The sequence below is a fragment of the Cercospora kikuchii genome (assembly GCF_019650295.1).
Source record: "Cercospora kikuchii DNA, contig_00003, whole genome shotgun sequence".
Lineage (NCBI taxonomy): Eukaryota > Fungi > Ascomycota > Dothideomycetes > Mycosphaerellales > Mycosphaerellaceae > Cercospora > Cercospora kikuchii.
The window spans coordinates 3586106-3606131 of record NW_025408584.1 but is presented as its reverse complement, the minus strand read 5'-3'; the positions used below and the strand labels follow the sequence as shown (position 1 = coordinate 3606131).

At 54.3% G+C, this 20026-nt stretch overlaps 6 protein-coding genes across 6 annotated transcripts; 1 reads left to right on the top strand and 5 right to left on the bottom strand.

Annotated features, from left to right (window-relative positions):
- Positions 1–243: 243 nt before the first annotated feature.
- CKM354_000579400 (uncharacterized protein) lies at positions 244–2150 on the bottom strand (the record flags this gene model as incomplete). The annotated part of the gene is made up of 2 exons (XM_044801082.1): positions 244–336; positions 441–2150. 2 exons carry the CDS (start codon positions 2148–2150, stop codon positions 244–246), a joined length of 1803 nt encoding a protein of 600 aa, XP_044657017.1.
- Positions 2151–2927: 777 nt separating this feature from the next.
- On the bottom strand, positions 2928–4508 carry CKM354_000579300 (uncharacterized protein; the record flags this gene model as incomplete). Its single annotated transcript, XM_044801081.1, has 1 exon — positions 2928–4508. The coding sequence occupies one exon, from the start codon at positions 4506–4508 to the stop codon at positions 2928–2930; it is 1581 nt and encodes a 526-aa protein (XP_044657016.1).
- A 954-nt stretch (positions 4509–5462) lies between these two features.
- CKM354_000579200 (MRX complex DNA-binding subunit) lies at positions 5463–9374 on the top strand (the record flags this gene model as incomplete). Its single annotated transcript, XM_044801080.1, has 1 exon — positions 5463–9374. The coding sequence occupies one exon, from the start codon at positions 5463–5465 to the stop codon at positions 9372–9374; it is 3912 nt and encodes a 1303-aa protein (XP_044657015.1).
- A 789-nt stretch (positions 9375–10163) lies between these two features.
- Positions 10164–15868, bottom strand: CKM354_000579100 (uncharacterized protein; the record flags this gene model as incomplete). The annotated part of the gene is made up of 2 exons (XM_044801079.1): positions 10164–10239; positions 10305–15868. The coding sequence occupies 2 exons, from the start codon at positions 15866–15868 to the stop codon at positions 10164–10166; spliced, it is 5640 nt and encodes a 1879-aa protein (XP_044657014.1).
- Positions 15869–16421: 553 nt separating this feature from the next.
- On the bottom strand, positions 16422–18050 carry CKM354_000579000 (uncharacterized protein; the record flags this gene model as incomplete). Its single annotated transcript, XM_044801078.1, has 1 exon — positions 16422–18050. One exon carries the CDS (start codon positions 18048–18050, stop codon positions 16422–16424), a length of 1629 nt encoding a protein of 542 aa, XP_044657013.1.
- Positions 18051–18635: 585 nt separating this feature from the next.
- CKM354_000578900 (uncharacterized protein) lies at positions 18636–19673 on the bottom strand (the record flags this gene model as incomplete). The annotated part of the gene is made up of 2 exons (XM_044801077.1): positions 18636–19064; positions 19113–19673. The coding sequence occupies 2 exons, from the start codon at positions 19671–19673 to the stop codon at positions 18636–18638; spliced, it is 990 nt and encodes a 329-aa protein (XP_044657012.1).
- Between the last annotated feature and the right edge of the window lie 353 nt (positions 19674–20026).

The window sequence follows — 20026 nt, the reverse complement described above, 5'->3', positions numbered from 1 at the left end:
TATCCTGGAAGGCGGACGCCACAGCTCACAGCTGCACGAACGTTTCGCATCTAGCAAAGCAACGAGCGCGTGTTAGCCCAGGGCTGCATGATGAATTTACCTTTTGTTTGGCACTGGCACCGCAGATTCTCCGTCTACAGTATGCAAGTATAGTATGTACAATGTGCATGACTCGCGCGCGGGTCAGCCAGGCAAGACACCGGCATATGTATACGCCGCGCTAGTGCGTGCTCTCGCTTTCTTCTACCACTCGGCGACCTCACCTGCCTTTGGCTGCTGGATACGGACAATCTTGTCGCAATTCAGCAAGCACAGCGGATCGAAAGATTGTTTCATCTGTAATTGGCGCGTAGAATAGTTAGCCTTTGCCCACGCCTATGCGGTTCGCGTCGTAATGCACGTAAGTGGTGGTGGTGGTGCACGGGAAGTTTCCAACCTACCTTTCGCATCAGATCCACAGCCTCAATGCCGATTTCATGCTGCAGGTAATCGCGCTTAACGAGCCCGACTCCATGTTCGCCTGTTGCGGTGCCTTCCAGCTCGATGGCACGCTTAACCATTTTGTGGACCACTTCTTCTGCGATCTCGTGCTCTTTGTCGTTGTATAGGATAATGGCGTGGAAATTCCCATCACCGACGTGTCCGACGATGGAGCCGATGAGACCTGACTTTGAAATGTCATCTTTGGTCTCTTCGATGATCTGTGGTAAGCGAGAGATTGGGACCGCTACATCGGTGGTCCAGACATGATCGCCATCGTTCTTCTTTTGGGCCATGACACTCCATAAAGCTTCTTTCCGCGCGGACCAGAGCTCTGCTTGTTCCTCTGGAGATCTCGCGAACTCAAACGTCTTGCTACCAGACTTCTTGGCGAGGTCCTTGACAATGGTAATGTGCTCTTTCACGCTTGTTGGAGTGCCGGCGAATTTGAAGAATAATGTCGGTACCTCCTTCCATGGGCGTGAAGTCTGTCCAGCCTGGTTAATGCACCACATCTGGACATCGTCCAGGATCTCGATGGCCGCAATGGGGACGCCAGCCCCCACCACTCGGAACACACAGTCTGCGGCAGAACGGATGGATGGGAATGTGCACACCGCCACGTTGGTGCTCTGTGGCTTGGGGGTCACCTTGAGAACAGCTTCCGTCACAAGACCTAGAGTGCCTTCGGATCCGATGAACATTCGGGTGAGGTCATATCCCGCACTGCTCTTTCTCGGCCTTTGCTTGGTCTTGATGATGGTGCCATCAGCCAGCACGACAGTCAGCGAGAGAACCCAATCCTTCATCGTGCCATATCTGTATGCGTTTGTGCCTGAGCAACCAGTTCCCACCATGCCTCCAATCATCGCACCTGGACCTGGGTCAGGTGGAAAAAAGAGTCCTTGGTCGCCGAGTTCCTCGTTGAGATTCTCCCAGCCTACTGCCGGCTGCACGACCACGTCCAAATCTTCCTTATGTAGAGCCAATATCTTGTCCATGCGGCTGAAGTCGACACAGATACCACCTCGTGTGGCAGCAAAATGTCCTTCCAGCGAAGTGCCTCCGCTATATCCAGTAACAGGTATCCGACGCTTGTGACAGATCTTCATGATAGCAGAAACTTCTTCCGTGCTCTCAGGTCGAACCACCGCAAAGGGCACATCATCGTCCAGTGCATGATGCGTGCTCCACTCACTACCCGCGTGTGATTTGAGATCTGCTTGCTCCGTCGAAATGTTCTCCTCGCCGACGATGTCCTTGAAGTCGCTCCACGCAGCTTGCAATGTCGCGGGTGAGATATCGTGTTTCGGTGCTTTCGACTGCGAGAGTGGTAACGTCGAGTGAGGCACAGGCTCCGCTGGCGTCTGCTTGCCCATGAGCCATCCTCCTAGAGCTCCAACAGCGAGCACTATGGGTATGAACCACACTCCACTACTGTTTGCCGCCTTCTGCTGCTCTCGCTGCTGCGCGAATCGTGCCTGCTCTTCCTTCTCCCGCAAAACTCTCTCGTGCGTGCTCTGGTACAACTGTCCCTTGAATGATTCACGTCCATTGGGATCCTTCTCTTCGGTGGCATATGCGCGGCGTGCTGCGACCCTGCTGTTTCGACCGAGAGCTATTCGCGTGCTGAACAGCTGCCGCTGCACCAGGCGTCTCGGAGCCGCCATTGTCTGTGACGCTGTCCGCGTTGACCAGGCCAGGTGCTACAGGTTCCAGGAATATGATTCACACGAAGCTACAGCATCCGCATCATCTTATCATGCTGAGCATATGCGGCTAATGGAAGGAAAAGAAGAAGAAGCAAGCACACCATCGATGTGCTCTCCACCAAAGCTCCGGACCCTGGTACGGCCTGCCCTCGGCACGAGATGCCGGATGGGTGGAAAGTCTGAGAGGGTCTCAAACACGATGCAGTATAACGCTTTGCCATGATACGGACAGAATGCAGGTGATTAACTATGCGACCTTTGACATTGAAAAAATTAAGCTTCCGATACGCTCGAAAATGCTACAAAGAATATATCTGGTCGTCATCTCCCATCCACGCGAATGAATGGAAAGGGCGTCTTGCGCTTGACGATACGCACGACCGTCTATGCAAGTGCCACATACTCCTGGGTGCTGTGTCCATGTATCACCTCGATCACGACGAGTCCCTCATGCCCCAATTGCACGAACAGGTGGACCGAGCGTAGTCGTAGATGTCAGCGCTGATCGTCTTGTGCTCGTAAGCACGGATGGCCAAAATTGATCCTGGTTGTAAGTGAACCTGCTACGGCTAGAGCTGTGGATTGAGACGGCCGATGCCTCCTTACGATGGTCTGGCAGTCGCGATAGGTGGCGCGGCGCCAATGAGGTGCTAAGCATATGATCGAGCAGCTTATCATACTGTGCCTTCAACGCAGGATTACCCATATGTCCAGGCTGAAAACTCGGCGTAGAGCTCATGAGCTGGCACTACTGTGCTGCATTGGCATACCAGGCGGCTGCCCAGCACTCGTCAACCCTATAGGCAGACCATGGGGCAATGGTGGTTGTCCCGCCATACCGGCGACAGGACTGTTCGGCTTCACATCGTCTCCCGTGCGCTTCTTTTCCTTCTTAGCCCACCTCAAGCCGCACGCATTACAGAGGGTCTTGGGTCCCTTGGGTCCTTTGCGCCATTCCGGCGAGTCTAATGTACCGCAATCCGCGCACACATACTCGTCGGCAACCTTCATCTTCTTTTTCTCCTTCTTGGAGCCTTCCCTATCCCGGTCCAGTAGGATCGCAATTCCGGCATCTCCACGAATTAAAGCAGGTGAGGTATCACCAGTACTGATACCATGACTCCGCTCGCCATCGCGATATCGTAATCCTGTCAATAGTTCGATGCTCTCCAAGTGGGTATTATTCGCTTCGTATCGCGACATCTTGTCTGCAATGCTGTCGGGCTTCTGTGATGACAGCGCGCTGTCCAGGTTCTGCCTAGTGAGCGCAGTATTGGAGATAGGAGGCTTGGCAGGCGGTGGCATGCCTTGATAGTTGGGCGTAGCGTTAGCAGGCACCTCCGAAGCACCGCTTTCGGGCTCTCGTGAGGCTCCCATGCCAGAATGGGAGGGTGTTGCGCCAGCCTGCGATGTCTGCTCCCGGAACATGCGCTCTTGCTCCGCTGTCTCTTCCTTCTCCTCCTCCTTGAGCTCCATGATCCGCCTCATCAGTCGTTCATTCTCAATCTTATGTTCGAGGAAAGAATCCAACAGAGCAGCATTTTTGGTGGGATACGGTCGTGCCATCATGAAGAATCCTCGGCATAAGCCTGCTACTGGCAAGGTTTGTCCATTTGGTGTCTGTCCAAAAGTTGCTGCCCCTGCAGGTTCAGGCGATATGTGTGGATGCCCATCACACTCGAATATCATGTATGTCCCATCGTCTTTCTTAAATCGGTAGAAGAAGCGAAGTGCATTTCCACTCGCGATACTCTCGTTGAACTCCCTCATAAATATTCCACTATCGTCTGGGTGCACATATTCTCCAATGAATTTGCCGATAAGGGAATGCGGTTCGTAGCCGGTGATGGTCTTGCAAGACGGCGAGACGTACAGTATCCGTCCATCTGGCGTGAGGATGTGTAGGAAGTCTTTCAGCTCTTCGATGATCCTTTGCGACCAATTCCTCCGCTTCGTGAACTCGGTCAAGGTGCTCTGGTTTGACTGGGGTGGCATTCCGAAGCCGGTGGGCAGCGGCCCAGCACCAGCGCCCGACATGTTGCTGTCCTGCTGCTGGTGCTGGCCTTGTGGAGTGTAGCCGCCCGCGCCATTGCTGGCAATGATGGAGTTGGTCTCCGGAGCGGGCGCCGTAGAGACGCCGATGGGATTGAACGACTGGTCGCCGTTGCCCGACAGATCGAGGTCCAAGTCCATGGGCAGGCTCATATCGATGTCGAGGCCATTCAACCCGCTGGCATCAGCAGTCATCATGCCCATATCCACCGCTCCGCTGCCGGCCATCTCGGCATGGCCCTGCTGGTGCTGGCCGGGGTACATCGGTCTCCAGCGCCAGTGAGGTGGGCACCGCGCCCTCTAGGCTCGATCGTGCGATCCCAATCTGAGGCTGGTGCGTCCAAGCCACGCTTGCGCTCGCGATGTTTGCAGGGGAGTCGTCGGCGAGCTCTCCGTCGCCGTGTGGTAGGCCGTTGGCGGGTGCTGTGTCTCGCTAGTCTCCTCCACCATAGGGCGATAGAATATCTGCGCGGCAGCGTGCATGAGGTGCGCTGTGTTTCTGGCGCAACGATAGCCTGCAACCTGCAAGTGCGGAGCGGCTTGGGCGCAGATGGATGACGGCAACGTTATAGCTGCTGGCCGCTATGGGCGCCCGTGGACAAGGAAGATCTCTGTACGCGCGGTGGTCCAAGATTTTTGCTGGGTGGTTTCATGCCCTGCTGCGAGCAACGCTGGCCGTGATTTCTCTGCCTGCGACCAACCAGCCCGCACCGCGACGACGCTATTCGCCCACACTAGGAGGAAGAGTGATAGTCTCCCCCCGTGGCGTCCCCAATGTTGTTCCATTGCCACGTGCGATGACGTTCATCTGCAGTGCCATCGACCACCACGCCGGCAGCCGTCTACTGGTGTGTTTCTGTCTCTGTCTCATGCAGTAGCACCAGCGGCATGGAAAAGCCCTGTGCTGTTGATGTAGCTGGCACAGCGATCCGTCCATTCGTTTTGTTGGAGGTCAATCAAATATTGACTTGCGGATTGCGGCACGTGTCGACGCGATTGCTGCCTGTCGCGAACCGCGTCTCCCGTCCTAAAGTGCACTTCACTTTGAGACAAACAGTTTTGCTGCTCGATGCGCGCTGCGGGAGAACGACCGCATCTTCTCCCATCTTCTCCGGGCCATGAAAGCCACTTTCCCGGCTTTCTGCTCTGCTTTTCACCACTCCTGCGCACCGATGACCATCTAGCTCTGCCGCTGAACTGATCAAGCAGGACGCCACCATGTCCAAGATCCAGAAACTGTCGATATGCGGCATCCGCTCCTTTGACCACAAGAACACCATTGCCATCGAGTTCAAGGCACCGCTCACCCTCATTGTCGGCGTCAACGGCTCTGGCAAAACGACCATCATCGAGTGCCTCAAGTACGTCACCGCTGGCGAGCTGCCGCCCAACTGTGCAAATGGACAGTCATTTGTTCACGACCCCAAGATGTCCGGCGAGAAAGAAGTCATGGCTCAAGTTAAACTTCTCTTTACATCTATCGAGGGCCATCGCATGGTTTGTGCTCGAAGCATGTCCGTAACCGTGAAGAAGGATAGCCGCACATTCAAGACACTCGAAGGCAGTCTCCGCATGCAGAAAGGCGGCGAGCGCAATGTCATAAGCTCGCGTGTCTTTGAGATGAACTCAATCATGCCGCGAATGCTTGGTGTCTCCAAAGCCGTGTTGGAGAATGTCATCTTTTGCCACCAAGAGAGTTCACTCTGGCCCATGTCTCCACCCAAGGACTTGAAGGTCATATTCGACACGATCTTCGAAGCTTACAAATACACCAAGGCGATTGAGAACATCAAAATCCTGCAGAAGAACAAGCGACAGGAGCTGGTTGTGCTTAAGCAAGGAGAAGATCACGCCAAGGCTGATAATGAGAAAGCGAAGAAGCTCAAGCAGCAAGAGGAGCGCCTACGGCGACAATGCAATGCACTGCATGAACAGAACGCGGAATTCGAAGAGAAGATTCGCGAGGCTCAGCGCCAATGGGAGGCTGTCAACAACGAACTTGGACAGGTCAATCTGATCGTGGGAGAACTGACCGGCAAGCGCATCGAGCGACAGACCAAAGATGAGAGTGTCAAAATCCTTCGGGAGAATCTTGTGGAGATGAACGAGTCCGAAGCAGATCTTCAGAAGATGCTTGGAGAGCATGCGGAGCGGATCGAAGTATACAAGCAAGAGCTTGTCGAAAAGAAGGAGCTTTACGGCGAAAAGGAGGACGAGCTCACTACCGCGCGCAAACAACAAAGCCTGCGCGAGCGGGAATGCGGATCCTTCGAGGCGGAGAAATCAAGCAACGAGCGACAGGTCGACAACCGCAACCGCATGATCCAAGACGCCGCTCGCACTCATGGCATCTACGGCTTCGAAGACGTCGACGATACCACTGCCGCAGCATTCATGCGAGAGATCACGAAGAAGGCCAGAGATCAGCAGACTGAATTCGAGCGCCATCGTGCTGAACAGGTTGAAAAAGTGCAGGAACAGCAAAAAGTGTTGACGAGTCTGAATGAGCAGCTCTCGGGTTTGCGATCAAGCAAAACGGCTTATCGCCAACAAGTTGAATCGCACGACCGCAAAATCAGCTCGATTCAACAATCGAAGAATGACCTTCCTGCCGACGAGGGCTCAAAAGTGACGCTTGAATCGCAACTCAAAGAGGTTCAAGAAAAGTTGCAGAGTGCCAAGTCCGACCTGGCCAATGCTACTTGGGATGCCGAAATCGAGCAGGCAACTGCGGCAATCCGTCGACTGGAGGAGGCCCGCGAAAAGCTTGACAACGAGCAGCGCGAAGCCGTTCAGCGTGCAGGAGATTCGGCGCAACTCGATTATGTGCAGAAAGAACTCAAAGGTGGTGAACAAAGCCTCGCGACCATCATCAAAGCTCACCAGGAATCACTCAATGCTGTTGTGGGTGAGGGATGGACGCCAAAGACACTCGATACAGCCTTCCAGCGAGCTTTGGACAAGAGCATGGCGGAAGTCAAGGAGGCTCAGAGCCAACGCGACGCTTCCGTCAGACAGTACGACGCGATCAGCGCCACTTTCAACGAGCGTAATAACAGCCTCAAGGAGAAACAGGATGAAATCAAGAAAGCAGAGCAGAAGATTAAACAGCTCGCAAACTGTACTCCACAGGAGTATTCAGAAGTGGTGGAAGGCCTGGAAGAGGACTGTGACAGCCTGAAGCGCGAATCGGCGAGCTTCCAAAGAGTTCAAGAATATCTGCAGAGTTGCATTTCTGACGCCAAGAAAAAACACGTCTGTCGTACATGTGCGCGCTCGGTGGACGCCGACGAGCTGGAGACACTTCTGAAAACCGTCAAAGAACAGCAAAAGAAGTACGTGGATTCAGAGCAGAACAAGAAGAATCTCAAGGAATGCCTACAAGAGCTCGAAGACGCCAAGAAGGCCAGCAGCTTTGTAGACACCTGGGAGAGGATCACAGAGAAAGAGATCCCGCAGCTGAAGGAACAAGTCAGCCAGGCTGAGAGATCCCGTGCCAATTTGAGCGAACAGGTCAATGGTGAAGAGGCTATCGTGAAGGACAAGGAATCGAAGCAGCGCGACATCAACAGCCACAAGAAAACGATTGAGCGGATCGTCGGCTTATCACAGCAGATCGTGAGTTTTGAGAAGCAAATCAAAGAGCTGGCCGCAAAGCAGGAATCCGCCGGTTTGTCTCGGGGACTGGAAGCCATCCAATCGGACATCAAGAGCAACGATGTCCAGCGTAAAGCACAACTCAATGCCCAGACGGAAGCTACCAACAACCGCGACAGAAAGAGGGCCGCCATCAGTGCGCTCGAGCTCGAAGCCAGCAAAGTCACTGGCGCATTGCGTCAAGCTGAGTATAATCTGAAGCAGAAACAAGCACTGGACGAACAAGAGCAGGAACATCGTGCATCGAAGGCAGATGCTCAAAAGAACATTCGCGACATTGACCTTCAGCTAGAGGCTCGCACGTCCGAGCTTGAGCAACAGCAGGAGAAATACGCTGACATCACTCGCCGTGGGGACGAGGCGGATCGAGAGCAGCAGGAAAAGGCCAACAAATTGAACACTACTGTCAACAAGCTGAATGCGATCGTGCAGGACATCAAGGCTTATCATGACCGAGGCGGAGATGACCAACTCGCGCAAGCAAAAGAAGCACAGCATGCTGCAGAGGCAGACGTGGCACGAATCTTGTCGGAGCAGCGTAAAGTAGCTCAGAATATCAAGGAACTGGAGCAGCAGGCCACGCGCTACGCCGACTCGAAGCGTGAAATATCTGACAATCTGCGTTTCCGCCGCGACCTCGAACAGCTGAAAGCTGTGGAAGCAGAAATCGAGGTGCTCGAGGCACGTGGTGCTGAAGCAGATGCAGAGCGCCTGAACGCCAAAGCGAGGAGATGGCAGGACAAACGCAATGATCTGGCTGCTGACCAGGCAGGTGTCATCGGAGAATTGAAGGGACTGGATCGCGAGCTCGTGGAAGCGACCGACCTGTACAACTCGGAGTACAAGGACTCTGGCAAGAAATATCAAACTGCCCACATTCTGGTGGAAACGACAAAGGCGGCCATTAACGACCTCGGGCTCTACTGGAACGCGCTGGACAAAGCCATCATGAAGTTTCACACGCTCAAGATGGAGGAGATCAATCGTATCATCGACGAATTGTGGCGCAGAACATATATGGGCACTGATGTTGACACGGTGCTCATCCGCAGCGAGAACGTGGATGGCACTACGAGAGGCAACAAGTCTTACAACTATCGTGTCGTCATGGTCAAGCAAGACATGGAGATGGACATGCGCGGTCGTTGCTCGGCTGGCCAGAAGGTGCTAGCTTCCATCATCATTCGTCTCGCCCTTGCCGACGTCTTTGGTCATTCGTGTGGTATGATTGCCCTCGACGAGCCAACGACCAATCTGGACGCAGACAACATCCGTGCTCTCGCGCAGAGCTTGTCGGAAATCATCAAGATTCGCCGCGCTCAGAGCAACTTCCAGCTCATCGTCATCACGCACGATGAGGAGTTCTTGACTCAGATGAACTGTGGCGACTACACGGACGACTACTGGCGCGTCTACCGTGACGAGAACCAGAACACTGTTATTGACAAGCAGAACATTTCTGCTGTGCTGTAAGACTTGTAGACTTAGCGAGGCGTTTCGAGGGAAAGGAAAATTGTGTCAGAGCTTAAAGCATTGCGAGCTGCGCTGATCGTGCAGAGATCATCATGCAAGCACGATAGAACGATGGCGATAGCTCTCTGTAGTATACCTGCATTTTCAAACAAGCGCCTGACAATGTGGATGGTCTTTACCAACACAGCACATCCCGCCGACATGGCCGCCAATTCGCCATCTCTTTCCGCGCAGAGTGCATCACCGTTGCCATTTGGTCTGCTACAAAGCACGGCTGCAGCGTTCTTCATCACCCCGTCGTTGCGTTGAGCATCGGATAATGCACTTACCTACAGATAATCAGAGTATAAACAGGATGCCGCTGGCGTCGTGGCACCCTTGACACGGCACATGTGAGTAGAGTAATAATATGAACTTTCCACACTTTCCAAGGCACAAGGAGTCCTCAGTATGCCCATACGATATTCCGACACTTGTAATTTGCCATTGTATACACTATTATGCTCCTCCTCCCCAGTAAGTGATCACCTCTGTACACATTCGATGCAGGGAATAAGAAGCCAAATGCCAAATTTTTAATCCAAGACGCCCACCGCAATGCTAGCAACCTTCGCAAATGCAACAGCGCCGAAACAGAATGCAATTTGATGCGCCCGTGGTGGAAAAAAGCCAGCTCCAGAGAAACCCAAGGAAAACCTTAATCCGACGATGCTTCGAAAGCCCAAAAGAAATTGACTTCTCAACCCAGCCATACGCAAAAAGGAGAGCAAAGACAGACGAGAGCTCAGCTCAATCGTAGATTTCCAGCGGAGCCAGCTGGTCGATGTTGTACAGCCAATTGCCACCACGTTCTTCCTTCTCCAACCTGGTGCGAAAGTAGTCAGTAAAACGCACGGGACATAAGCCACAAAACAAAGACATGGGACTTACCAGTCGTATGGCCAGAGAACGAGATGCCCTTGGATGATATTCAGCAACTCCTCAGCCTCCTCCCTACCCAAGACCTCTTCAGGGATAGCTCTTCCACTGCTCTTCGTGGCGCCCCGCTTCCGCCCCTTCCTCGAAGCACTATGTTGCAGCGCGTTGGCCTGTGCGCTCGTCTGGGTTTGTGTCGCAGTCGTCTCCGAAGTTTCGTTCAGTTTCTCTCTGTCGACATACTGTACAGTTCGCTGTCGACTGATCGGTTCCTCGGCCTGCGCTGCAGCCTTCTCAGAATCGAAATTAGACGTCTGATCCGGGACCTCCAAAGTATTGCTAACTTCAGTTTCGACCTCTTCGCGGGGTTCGGACGGTTCGTCGCTCTTCATCGCCTCTTTCTCGTCCAGAGGTCTTGGGTTCGGCGAGGGCACTGCAGTCGGCACGCTGGAGATCATGGATCCTGGAGAACCTGGCGATGCTCGAGTGCGACTCTTCTCGTTCGCTTCGTCGGTATGTGAGGTGCTGTCGGTACTTTTACTACCAGGGCGCAGTTTATTCACGAACGCGCTTAACCCACTGCTGCTCTTGCTTATCGTAGGCTCAATGGCATCCACGGCCGCGCCACCCGCACCAGGAGGCCCAGACTTATCCGGCGCGCCTTCTTTACGTGGCGGCTTGCTAGACCCGAGACCTTGCGACTGCATGAAGGCTTCGTTGTAGGCATTGAACTTCTCGTATGCCTTCCAGTCCAGGACCTCTGAGTCAGGCATACACCTGAAGACTTGTCGGTAGATTTTGGTATTGTTGTCTGCCAACTTATGCCAAATCTCTTGATAGAATTCAGGGGACAGTGGATCGGTCATGCAGTCTTCGGTGACTTCCGGCTGCCGAATCGTGTTGGCCAAGTGGTTGGACAACTTCTTGACACCGGAAGTGTGCGAAGTATCGCGCCTGAGCGGAGGACCGCCGATATCCGTGTCATCAAGGGCTGGCAGCTCCGGTAGCTGAGATCTAGGCAGTAGTCCGAGCGGTACAGTCTCCGTGCGCTGCATTGGCCAGGGCGGTCTAGCAGGAAGTCGCTCTTTCCGTTCTCTGCTTCTGTCCCGCTGGCGCTGTCGCTCTTCATCCTCTTCGGTCCTGATGCGCTCAACTCCTGGTGCATCTTTCTTGATGAGAACTTCTCGGCCATATGAGTCCACGTAAGTGTCTCTGTATGCGTAGTCGCCCGCGTCCACCAGCCTCTTCATGTTGTCGAAGCCAAGCCCATCAACGTCAAGATCGCGCTCCGGTCCTTTCCTGCCAGTTGGGTCCTTAACCACATCACTGGAGTCATCAGATGCAGATACCGAGCCATCCATGCGGTTGATAGGCGCATATGTGCCCTCTCCTGCGAAGCCTCCCAATGTTTGTTCGAGGCTTTGCGGGTGGATGGCATGGGCCGGCGGAGTCTGAGGCGGTGTCTCAAAGTGCATCATCTCGCTCGCCGGAGTGGCGATATCGTCTCGGTAGATTCTTTCCATCTCGGCATCTTGCTCTTCCCTGTGTGCAGCAGCCTGTTCCCGTCGATAGACGGCGTCCACGTCAATGCCCAGGTGCTCTCGCATCAGCCGCTTTCGCAAGGTGTGAGCAAATTCTCCCACTTCGTAAGGCTGTCCAGCCATTGTGCTTTGTATCATGCGGGCGTCAGTGACGATGGATGCCACTTCCGAGTCTCGATTGCCAAGCATGGACCGCTCGTTGATGTTTGCAGAGCCAATGATGACCGAACGGTCGTCTACAATCATGCATTTGGCGTGAATGTATAGCTGCTCTGTAGTCAGACACTTGCGCGGGCCAATCTTACCCCATTGTCGAAGCGAGTAGAAGCGAATGTAGTCTTCGGGATCGATGCCAGCAGCGCGGAGTCGGCCGAAAATGGATGTTTCGCCACGACAGATGCTTCGAAACTGACATTGCATGATCAACCGTACACTAGTGCCGTCTTGGGCGTCCACACTGTTTTGAAAGCCCGGCATCAATGGAATGACCAGACACGCTAGCCATTTCTCGCCATTCTGGTGAGCGCGAATGGCACGCTCGACGAGTGCGTCGCCTATCTTGTTGTGAATCACAGTAGCCTCCACCTTGCAACTTGTGATGAAGAACTGGTTCTCGACGTAGACAAAGTGATCTGAGTTCTTAATCAGAGAGCAGTAGGCGTTCATGATGCTGTGTTCAACTTTGCCTGGTGTGCCGATGGACCAGGGTCCGCAGGAGCGTAAAATTTGGACCTGGCATGTACCAGTCATTCCCAAATGCTCCAACTCTTCCTGATCAAATTCAGGAGGCGGAATAAGAACAGGCGTTGGTCTCGTGGCGACACGCGAGCGCAGGACAAAGTTCCAGCGTTGCACGAAATGACGGCCGACATCACGCGCAGGTTGCCCAACGAGCTGCATGGCAATATCATGCCAAGGCATCCGCGGCACCTTCGTCCGGTCGTACATCTCCTCATACGGCCGATCTAGGTTGTAGAAGTCCTGTACTCTCGGGTTTGAGTAGTCCTTACCCGGCCAAACCTGGCAATGTTCTGAGTCTCGGGGCAAGTCGTGGTCGATTTCGAAGCCAGTCAGCTTGTCGTCTGTCAATGAGTGACATGGATCATCCCATCGCCCAAAACATAGGTCAACACCACCAACGAAAGCCATCATATTGTCGACAACGACCAATTTCTCGTGGTGAGCCCAAAAGAATTGATTCTGTCTGAACTGATGCGGTGAGCGTTGAACACAAATATTTGGGTGCAGGTCGAGGAGACTCCATTTCGTGTACTCCGAGTCGATGGGAATGGCAGATTCGATGTTGCGATAGACAATGACGAATATCTTGACACCCTCCTGCGCCTTGCGTTGAAGCAGTCGATCCAGGCGCCACTTCTGGCTGATCGCTGCGGGTCTTCGCAAGTAGAGCTCGGGGCTCAACCACCAGTCGTGAATGTAGACAAAATCCTTTGCATTGTCTATTGCGCGGGAGACTTGCCACATGTGGTCTCTGCCGTCGACGAGCCAGCGAGCCCATACGTTGCTCCGCACTGGTGCAAAACTGGCGAAACGCTGCTTCTTCGACCATGGCGTCTGCTCCATCATATGGCTGAGCGACTCTCGGAACTGTAGATATTGCTTCTCATTTCTTGCGTAGAGTTTGAATTTGCGCTCCGAATTGTAGAGCTGAATGAGATGCGCCTTGGTCGTGGGTGTCGCATTCTCCTGGGCAACCTTTGCCATCTGCTGCGGAGTCTTCTGGTCAAGAATTCGCTGCCGTTGATTGTCCATGGCAAAATCAGAATCCACAAGGAAGACATCGTACGGAACGAGCGATTCTGGTCCGTCGACGCAAACGATATAGCTGTGTCGAACCAAGAACCACCTCCGCTTATGTCGCTCCTTGAGCGCTTGCGGCCCTAGCGTCTGTATAGTCTTGCGGTGAAAGTCACGATGGCGTCTCGACGCGATCTGAAGCAGACCTTGCTTTCCCTGATAGCCATTCTCTGCAGCAAGTCGAATGGCCATGGCAGAGAGCTCCAGGAATTTGCACAATCGTGTGCTATCAGGCCTGAAGATGAGCCATCTGATCATCTGCTGCAAGTAGGTCTCCAACTTCTGTCGTGATCGCTCTGCATAGATCTGTCTGTGCTTAGCATTCAGAGTGTCCGGATCCGCTGACGTATTCCCGATCTCGCTCGTGCTGGTCCTTCTAGGCGGTGCAAGAGCGAATGAGGATTGTCTTCGTTTATGGCCCTTAGCCTTCGACTTCGCTCCAGACGCCGCGGCAGCTTGCTCGATGCTTTCTTCCTGTGGCGACTGCATTGGGCGTGGGGTATCCGGAACGTTAGTATCATGATCGTCCTCCGGCTCGTCCTCAATCTTCTCAAACAGCCCACGCATACCACGGGCGTATGGAATCACACTCTTCGGGAAGCGCGGCATCTTCGCAAGCTTGTTGTCGGCACGACTAAGATGGACGATCTTGTCAGTTGCAATTTGACTCTTGTACTTGACGTGCAGGTTGACGAAGTCGTTCACAGAGCGGTAGATTGTCCACTTCATTCGTGCTGTGCCACTTCCGTACTCGAGATCAACGCGGTAGATGAAGTCTCGATCTCCTTTCTTGTCAGTACGGCTTTGCACTTCGGGAATGCTGATTTTGAGCTGCTCAAGTAGGACAGGCACTTTCCGATGTTGGTGCTCATCACGCTGGAACATGCTGGCGAATATAAGTGCAGCGGGTGCTCCTGCTATTAGCTCTGCCATCAATTGCGCCGACTTCTGGTGATCGACTTTGGCACGCTCATCCCTCTTGCGTTGTCCCAACATGCGCAGCCCAGCTTTGACTTGCCGCCATTTCTGAGCACTTGTGCTATTATGCCGGTCAGCGCGCTGTCTGAAGGGGGTACTCGTCCCATCTAGCCCTCCAGCGCCAAAACCAGTCAGACGGCGCAGATTGCCAGGCTTCTTGCTGCTCTCTGGGACCTCCCCATCGCGGTCTTTGCGAGCAGCGTAGCTCAGCCCTCGCGCACCCTCGATGCCTCGCCTCCATGCACTCCGTATGCGATCTCTGCCCTCGTCCTCCGACACGCCAGCTCGGTTGTCTTCCTCATTGTCCTCGCCAACATCTTCGACATCCGTCAACGTGCCCCTTCGTGACACGCCTGCAGCATTTGTGGAGCTGTCGCGTATGTGCTCTCGCACAAATGAGGCAAACCGAGAGGTTCTAGGTGTTGTGGGCGCAGAGTCCGCTCCGACTGCAGATGGCCTCTTCCGTCTTCTCTTATGCCGCGGACGACTCCCCTGAGGTCGCTCAGTATCATCAGTCTCCTCGTCGGCATCGGCATCAGTTGTCTCCGCCTCTTCCACTGGCACGGGATACATGGGCTCGCTGCGCTCGGATTGTGGAGACAGGGCATTTGGGGTGTTGAATCCAGTGCCACTGCCTGTCGTGGGTGTCCGTTGGTGTACCGAAGAGGGATTCGCCAGAGACTTCAGTTTGAGAAAGAGTGAGTTCTGCCTGCCTTTCCCACCATGCTCCCCGTCTTCACCATCTGTCTCCCAAGTGGAGCTCTTGCTCACCGCCGCAGCGCCCTCCTCATTGTTTGGTCGCGCGAACGACACACTACGTCTTTCTGGCGGTGTCGCTGATTCTGCCACCACTCTACGTTTCCCTGCCGCATTTCCATTGCCCTCGGACTGACCGTGTGTGATGGGGCTCGGGAGCAGTTCTTTCGTGGTGGAAGCTGGCCCAGCCTCGCCGGGAGGTGTTGTGAAAGGGAATCCGCCAGGAGATGGAGGCACGAAGTTGATGCCGGGTTGTGCAGTCGCGGTGAAGGAGGATGGGAGGATATCTATTCGCAGTGGGCCGGTGGGGGCTTTAGGCAGCGTCTTGCCGTTGACCATCGTGTCGTGTTGCTGCTGCTCGGCGCGGAGCGGACTGCCGTTCGCCATGCCATTGCCGTGGAGCTCATCGTGCGTGACCGTCGCGGTCTTGGGCGAGTACTGCTGTTCGCGTTCGGCCTCCCTCTCGCGCGGCATCACCGCCTCCATGGCTGCTGCTTCCCTCCTTCGCCGTCTGCTCCTGGTTCGCGTCTCGGTCAATAGTCGCACAGCAGCTTCCGGAGTTGCTCGCCACACATGTACTGCTCAGCCAGCATCATGCTGCTGCCCAGACACTGCACATAGCTCGTCTTCCTTGATTATGCAGTCAAGACAGACTGCCAATGCTCGCGGCCAATCAGTACCAATAATGTGCCACACTTCAGGGTTCCCGAGCAAGGGAGTCGTGCACGTTCATGGCGTAGTGTGACGCAGCTAAACTTTATTCAAGATTAGACCCATTACCAACTCGATCTGGGAGAGTGGCACAACCAAACTTAAATGGTACCGTCGTTGCTGTTGGCAGTGCAGTACAACGCTATCAAGACCTGAAATACAGCCGGCATAGCTTTGGCGGCAGAAAGTAGCTTGCAACTCGATGCAAGCACAAATTTGTTCATGTGTTGTCATACATCTCCATACACGCTTCAACATACTAACAAGGGGTATCTCGCACGCTCAAACAACCAGCACCGCCTGTGGTCCCGTGTCCCGTTCACATGAATTACTCATCCCATGGCAAATCTCTCGTCTCAACTCTCGTACACGTCAAATAGCCCAGTCCTGCTGGCCCAAAGTCTCGCAAATCGAGCTCCAAGAAGTTCCGCATCAGCGGCTTCACGACATCCCGAGCAAGGTTCTTGACCTCTTCCACTCGGCGCTCGAATCGCCGTAAATTGTCGCGGTTGTAAAAATCGGCTCCCACTTGTGCAGCAGGGCTTTTGAGAAATCGCTTCAAATCATCTCGTGTGAGATAGGCAGCGGAATCTGCAGACCCAATCTGTCGATACACTCTCCCGAAATTAATTGGTGGCGGAGCCTGTTGCGGGCCTGGTTGTGTTCGCTGAGAAGCCGCGTGGTGACTACTCCTGCTGGCCGCGCCATTCGTGCTCGAAGCAGGTCTCGAGGTGTCCTTGAGTATGCCAGTCGGAGCGGGGGTAGTGTTCTCAGCAAACCACTGTCTGAACAGTGAGACAGCAAGCCAGCTCAGGAAGTCGTTGCTTGGAGTCACCCTCTCTCCTCTGCTTGTCGTGAGGTTGACCCGCCAAAGCTTCGATTCCACCCGCTCCTCAATCTCGTTCAGCTCATCCACCTTATCTTCCAGCAATTCCATAACATTCGAATCGACCTGTCCTCGCAGCTGTGGAGCAGCAATCGGCCACTGTCCAACCACATGAATGAGAGCCTCGGTGAATATTGTGCGAGATCGCGCAAGATATCCGAGTTTAAGGTAAGAGGGTGGATATTTCGCGATCTGCTTGAAAAGCCTGGCCCCAAAGCGCAACAGGTGGTGATCAACCCGCGATCCGGCAATCTCCAGCGCATCGTACATGTCGGCCAGATGCAAGAAGGCCTTGCATTCGGTGTATGCTGTGGCAATGTTCACTGTGTCCAGAACCGGAGGATACTGATACATGGCGCGGAATAGATTGTCGTAATCCTTCAGTACCTCGTCCCCGGGCTCTGCTGGCTCACTAGGCTGGTCCCGATCGGTCAAGTTCAGTGACGAGAAGTTGGAGACGCTGCGAAAGAACTTGTCGTTGCTCGTGGGCGGTTTGTTGCGAACCGCAGGCGGAGCGTCCCCACCGAAGAGTGAACCTGGCCCAGGATCTCTTTGAACAAGCATCGGAGGCAAGTCTTCATCACTCGTAGCATTCCAGTCCAGCTCGTACTTCCAACGTTTCCTGCCTTGCTCGAAAGATGGTCTCCGCTCTTGGCTGCTTGCCCTTGAACTGCTGCCTGCCGTAACGCTTTCGTTCTCATTGATTCGTGCAAGTCCCCCACCTGTCACTGGACCGCCTTCTATCATCCGGCCGCTCCATTCTGCTCTCATGCCGGCCTCGAAGAAGCCAGAGCCTTGACTCAAAATCAAGCGGTGCAGCAGATATCTGTTCACTTTCCTCCCGTTCGCACTGCTGATGACGATCTCTACATCGCCAGTGTGTGCGAACACGGGGAACTCGTTTTGTGGAAGATGAGTTCCCCCACCATGATGCGATCGCGCATGTCGATGTCGGCGTGTATGCGAGCGGCCGGACGTGACCGAGGACGCTCGTGGTGCAGCTGCTATCGACGCTGGAGGAGGCGGAACGCGACCGGTGTCTGAGTATGGGGGAGGGTGATGTGAAACCATCTCTTGTCGATCCAGATCTGCTACACGATCCGCCGTGAGTTGTTGCGGTGCCTTGTACACAAGTGCATCTCTAGCAAGTGCTTCTCGTCGCCCCTCCTGCGACCTGCTGCAGCGCCTCTCTTCTGGATTGACTGGTCCGGCTCGAGGTCACGCGCAGCACGCGCGAGTTGTTGATCAACAGTGGGGTCGCTGTGCTCGCTTCAGCGTGTCAGCTACAGCATCGGTCAAGATTCGCTGGCGAGTTGGGAGAGGTTTCAGCGAGGCGGATGAGGCGATGGCGAAAGAGGACACATGCTCGTGGGAGAAGCTGTCTAGGTCTACGGGCTCGCCGTCGCCAGTGCGCAACGCTCGTCATGTCTCTAGGGTGTGGTAGGCTCCGAAGCGGATGCAGGGCTCGCCAATAGCCACACCCCACCGAGCTGTCGAAGCAAGGACAGAACAGGTACGGAATGGTGATTGGCTATACTCATGCCCTTGGCAGCAGGGGATCGTCTGCGTCGTTCTTCTAGTCTCACTTGAACCGAGTCTCTGCAACCCCATTCGACCACATTCGCGGACTTCAGCTACGTCTTCCTGAGCTGCTCATCACTTTCGCACATATTCTGCTCCGAAGTCATGCTCTTTGGTCCTCCTCACTGCCGCACGTGTCGCCTCATCGATGTCTTCCTCGGGTAAGCCGAGCAACCGGTTGGCCACGCCTCTCCTGCTTTCGTGATCACCACTTCCGTCTGGGAAAAACACTCGTGTGTACATCATTCTCACGAATCCACTCCTATCCCCTTCCTGCATGGCCTTCATGCCGCTGTCATACCGCTCCTGGCTAGACTGTTTCGTAATGTGCCAGTCAACCTCGTCAGTGCCAGTGACACGCATGACAGATTCGAGCATGTCTTTCTGGCTGACTGTGAAAGATTTGACGTAGACCATTTGGTTCCGAAACTGCTCAAGACAAGCACCGGCGCCTCCTTCAGCCCGGACCGGTAGACTGAGCAAAGCAGCTACAGCCCGGCCAACCTGGACGCTTTAGCAACAAATTCTGGATCGCAAGTGGAAACAGCTTACCTGGGGCCAAGTGGAGGTCGAAATCTTTGTCTCACCTTCATCGAACAACGTCGCCTCCCTCTTCCCGATATCAATGCCAAAAGCAGGCCCGATCGCCAGAGACCACTCGTACCAGAATCCAGTGACGACTCCAATGTAGGAAGAATGTCCCAATTCCTCAATCAACTTCCGCGCAGCCACGTTCTTTTGGAATATGGGGATATCTCTGACCAATCCCTCATCTGCGTTATCTGGGCTCCGTTCGTTGGGCAAGATCCATTCGACTCCAGCATGGCCAGCGGCTTCAAACAGCGCTTTCAGCTGATTTTCCTGATCCGCAAAGACATTCATGGTAATGACCAGTGCATCCTGGCCTTGCAGAGCTTCCACCAGTGAATTTTGGTCCTTATAGTCCACGCGAGCGACTTTGACATCTTCTGGAAATTTGCTCTGACTGTCGATTCGAGTGATGGCTGTGACGACGTGCTTGCCGGTTGCTAGAAGTTCGCCAGTCATGTACTTGCCGCTGTTGCCAGCAGCACCGACAATGGCCACATTGCGAATATGGCTTCGAGATGTCATTGCGGTGAGCGAACCATGAGTCCGTCGCTCATGGAGAGCATGTGGCCGGAGTAAATACGCATGGCCTTTCTGAAGGATGGTCGGACTTATCTTAACGCCGTCTCAGAAGGAATGAACAACCACTCTCATCGATGGACAGTACTACACAAATTGATGCGCCTCTGATGCGCACACTTCAGTAGCTGCCCGATCATTATTTTGTCCGCCCCGGAGCTCTTACGCTCTTTATATCCGGTCTCGTGGAACGCAAACAGAAGCCGTCTACGCTCGCTAACGAAGCTCGTAACATCGATGTGGGAGACAAGTCCGTCCTAGACGCAACTGAGCAGCCGGATCGCAGACCTCACTTGGTT